A 4,332-nucleotide genomic window follows, 5' to 3' on the forward strand; every position below is an offset into this window, starting at 1 on the left:
ACTTCAACGCCGTAGTGATATCACCACAACGTCTCGTTCAGAATTCACGAGCTGTGTATGTAAGTTGTTAAGCACGTTAAATGTCATATATTAGAATGCAAACTATTTCTAACATGTAAAATTACAACAGACATCCAACGCGTAGAACAGTTGCAAGTTGAGCATCCCGTAGGGCCCAAACGGCATCTTTGCGCCGGTTCGTAAAAGGTTAACATACTTACCTATCCACCGTTGAAAAGTGAGGTTACCTGAAACTTTATTATAAACAAAAATACTTACCCAATATTATTGTACAAACACTCCAGGAACGTCCGAAGTTAGTACGTTGAACTGAATTGAAGAAGGATTAATTAGAAGAGGAAAAATTAGTAAACGTAAGTAAAACATACTGTAAACAACAACAACAAAGTTACATCTAGAATAATTGCAGGAAATTTTTAATACACTGTTTATTAAAAACTCGGACAAGGACTCTCAATTCATTCTTCGGCGATTCACACTGGACTCGATTCGATTTTGTTAGGTATGTTACGCCAGTGGAGTAAAGCGTACCAAAAATCATTGCCGCTTTCATCTGCCTTCAGTAACAACCGTTTGGCAATTTTCACGGCCGCTTCTGACTTGCCATTGGCCTGCTGGTGGTAAGGCGCCGATGTGATATGCTCAAACTCCCAATCGTTAGCAAATTGAGACATCTTGCGATTGACAAAATTGGTCCCGTTATCACTAATCACCTGCTGGGGTATTCCATGTCGGGCAAAATTAATTTTGCAGATTTCAATGACTGATTCCGGTGTGAGGTCTTTTAGAATGTCGACTTCAAAATAATCTGAGTAGTGGTCAACTGTCACTAGAAAATTTCGTTTGCGACCTCGGTATTCGGCTACGAAAACATCCATTGAGATCATTTGGAACGGATGTACAGGTATGCGGTGACTCATCATAGGTGGATTGGCTTGTGATGCTGCAAATTTTGCACATATGGAACATTCTTTAACTACATCTCTGATCTGTGCAGTCATTCCAGGCCAGAACAAATTAGCCCTAGCAAGTTTTATGGTAGCTTCCATTCCGTTGTGGCTAACGTGGCAACTCTGAATGAGTTTTGATCGTAAACTGTGCGGAACGAGGATTCGATCACATCGGAAAATGATTCCATCTTGGTGGGACAGCTCATCGCGATACTTGAAGTAGATCTTGGAACTATCCGGAACTTGATCAATCCTTGTAGGCCAGCCGTTTTGAATGTACTGAATAATTTGCTGAAAGGCCAGGTCCTTCTCCGTTTCCAGTATTATTTTGTTGAGACGGTGATCAGAAACACTCAAGTAGTTAGCCAGATTAATTTTTTCGATCTCTTTGGACACCTTGAACACGTTCAGTTTTTGGTATTCATCCTTCGATTCTTCACCGATGAGTGGAGCCCGCGACAACGCATCAGCAACGACGTTTTCTTTTCCAGTGACAAATTTGATGAACAGATTATATCGCTGAAGGTTGAGGAGCATGTGTTGGAGCCTTTTTGGGGCAGAGAGTAATGGTTTCTGAAAAACTGCAATCAAAGGCTTGTGATCCGTTTTTACAATAGTCATAGGGTTTCCAATAATCAACTGCTCAAATCGAGTACAGGCGAAAAGAATAGCAAGAAGCTCTTTTTCAATTTGAGCGTAATTTTTTTCGGTTGCTGTGAGAGTACGTGAAGCATACCCGATGACACCTTCTTTTTGATAAACAGCTACTCCTAGCCCGAAGCAGCTTGCATCACACTCTATAGTGAGAGGTTGTGTGACATCGTAGTATTTTAAAGTGTGAATATCGCCAACTATGACCTTCATTTGGTGAAATTCATCGTCCTCGACGCTGGTCCACTGCCAAGGAACCTGATCCGAAATTAGCTTTCGAAGATTGGTAAAATTTACACTCAAATTCGGAATGTAACGACTGAGATAATTTACCATTCCGACGAAACGATGGACTTCTTTACGAGACTTAGGTACTGGGTAATTTTGGATGGAAGCTATTTTTTCTTTATCTGGTTGTAAACCATTATCAGATAGTACGTGTCCATAGAATTTGACTGAAGTTTGGAACAACTTAAGCTTTGAGCGGTTAAGTTTAACACCGCAACTTTTAAGCTTCATTCGTTTTGCATCACTCGCCGAAGGCGGTCGCCTTTTTTACCCTTTGCTAGTGAAACCAAACAAAAGCGTGAAAAAAAGTTTAAAGTTTTGTGGAGTTTTATGGTACAAGTGCGATTAAAATTGGACCGTGAGTGGACAATCGACAGTAGTACCGGAAAGGATTATTTTCTCCAGACAGCCGGATACATCCGGATAAAATCTACCGCAACGGCGGAGGGATTGTTTTGGAAGCCCGAATAATTCGGATTTGATTGCCGTTATCGGGGAACCAATTCATCCAGGTGAACACAATTTGGACAATCTACGTCTGATCAAGGCGGACAAGCAGTTCGGACGAGGTTTTATCGAATCGGAAGAAAAACACGTGGTGGACGGCCATTGTTGACGTTGGAAAATAGGACCATTGCTGACACTGAACAAAATCGTCGATTACGAATAAGGAAACAAGTTTGTAACTTTCTTTTTTTTTCTCTTTTTCTACCCTATCATTTTCTCATTTATTAAATTTCGAATTTTAGTGCTTTGTTCATATTTTTGAAAACGGCAGGCACTAGTGTCTCCGTTGATAAATATGGATGAAGGCGGGGAGTTAAACTCTTCAACCGAAGACGATGAGAATTTAACTTACGAGAATGAAGAGCATTTGGAAGATACAGATCATGCTGGTCCCTCAAATGCGAACCTTTCTCGGGTAGGTGATAATTCTTCATCGCCCTCGGTTAAGAGTGGAACAGCCCGACTCCGAAAATACACAGAGGGCTCATCTCTCACTGGACCTTGGGTGGTTTTCATCCGGCCCAAAGTAAACGGTAAACAACTAAATGTGGTACAGATCACCAAAGATCTGGCAGGGTGGCCCTCTGTAACTAGTATTACAAAAGTACGTCCGAACAAGCTGCGCGTTGTTGTGGCTGACCGGAAAGCCGCAAATGAAATTGTAGCTAGCAATTTCATAAACCTTGAGTACCGTGTCTACATCCCGTCTCGAGACGTAGAGATCGAGGGCGTGATCACAGAGATGAGTCTCAAGGAGGAGTACATTAAATCCAACGGCGTTGGTAAGTTCAAGAGCCTTGATTCGACTTCGGTTGAAATCTTGGATTGTCGCCAACTCAGAACTACCACCGTCGTTAATGGAGATAAAAGGTACACTCCTTCAGCCTCATTTCGTGTTACCTTCGCAGGTACCGCCCTCCCTAACTACGTCTTGATTGACGGAGTTTTGAGGCTTCCTGTGCGGCTCTTTGTGCCTCGACCGATGCAATGTAAAAATTGCATAAAATTGGGGCACACAGCGTCCCACTGCTGCAACAAGACGCGTTGTCCCAACTGTGGGGAGACTCATGGGGAAGGAGCGTGCTCAGCAATAGAGCAGAAATGTGTCTATTGCGGGGGCTCACCCCATGATATCTCCCTGTGCGAGGCATTCAAGAGCCGCTGGGATAAACAAAGGCGCTCTTTGAAGGAACGGTCAAAACGTTCCTATGCCGCAATTTTAAAGAGCGCGGCGCCTCCGACCCAACCCCAATGCAGTAACATCTTCTCAGTGCTGTCAGTTGACAGTGAAGACACTGATTCCACTGATCAGGATAGACCAGTTATCTTCGTTGGAAACTCCCGGAAACGGGCAAAACCTGCTCCTAAAACCCCCAAAGTTCCAAAAAAAATACCCTCAGTTAGCTCTACAACAAATAATAGACAAAATCCATCAAGTTCGAGAAATGCCAAAACAGGCCCTCCTGGATTCCCCATGAAATTTGTACCCCAGAGTAAACCAGAAGTGACAGGATCTTCGAAGTCTCCAATATTCAACGTAGTTTCGGGAGAACCAACCTCCCAAGCGGGAATTTTCAAGCTAACTGATATAGTAAATGGAATATTATCGTTTTTCAACGTATCTGAATCCATAAGAGACATTGTTTTCGCAATGCTCCCCTTGGCAAAGACATTTTTGAAGCAATTGATGCAAACCTGGCCCCTTCTTTCAGTGTTTATCTCTCTCGATGGCTAATTTACGCCGAGAGGTCGGAGATATCACTGTTCTACAGTGGAATTGTCGTAGTCTAATTCCGAAAATGGATCCGTTCAAACATCTTCTTCATGAAATAAATTGTGACATTTTTGCGTTGTCCGAAACTTGGCTTTCTTCTCAATCGAACATTTCATTCCACGATTTTAATGTTATCCGTCT

General features: G+C 42.6%; 1 protein-coding gene across 1 annotated transcript; it reads right to left on the reverse strand.

Moving 5' to 3' along the window:
- Nucleotides 1-494: 494 nt before the first annotated feature.
- Nucleotides 495-1,508, reverse strand: LOC129742970 (uncharacterized protein K02A2.6-like). Its single transcript, XM_055734914.1, has one exon. The coding sequence runs from the start codon at nucleotides 1,506-1,508 to the stop codon at nucleotides 495-497; it is 1,014 nt and encodes a 337-aa protein (XP_055590889.1).
- Between the last annotated feature and the right edge of the window lie 2,824 nt (nucleotides 1,509-4,332).

This window comes from Uranotaenia lowii, chromosome 2 (genome assembly GCF_029784155.1).
Source record: "Uranotaenia lowii strain MFRU-FL chromosome 2, ASM2978415v1, whole genome shotgun sequence".
Classification (NCBI taxonomy): domain Eukaryota; kingdom Metazoa; phylum Arthropoda; class Insecta; order Diptera; family Culicidae; genus Uranotaenia; species Uranotaenia lowii.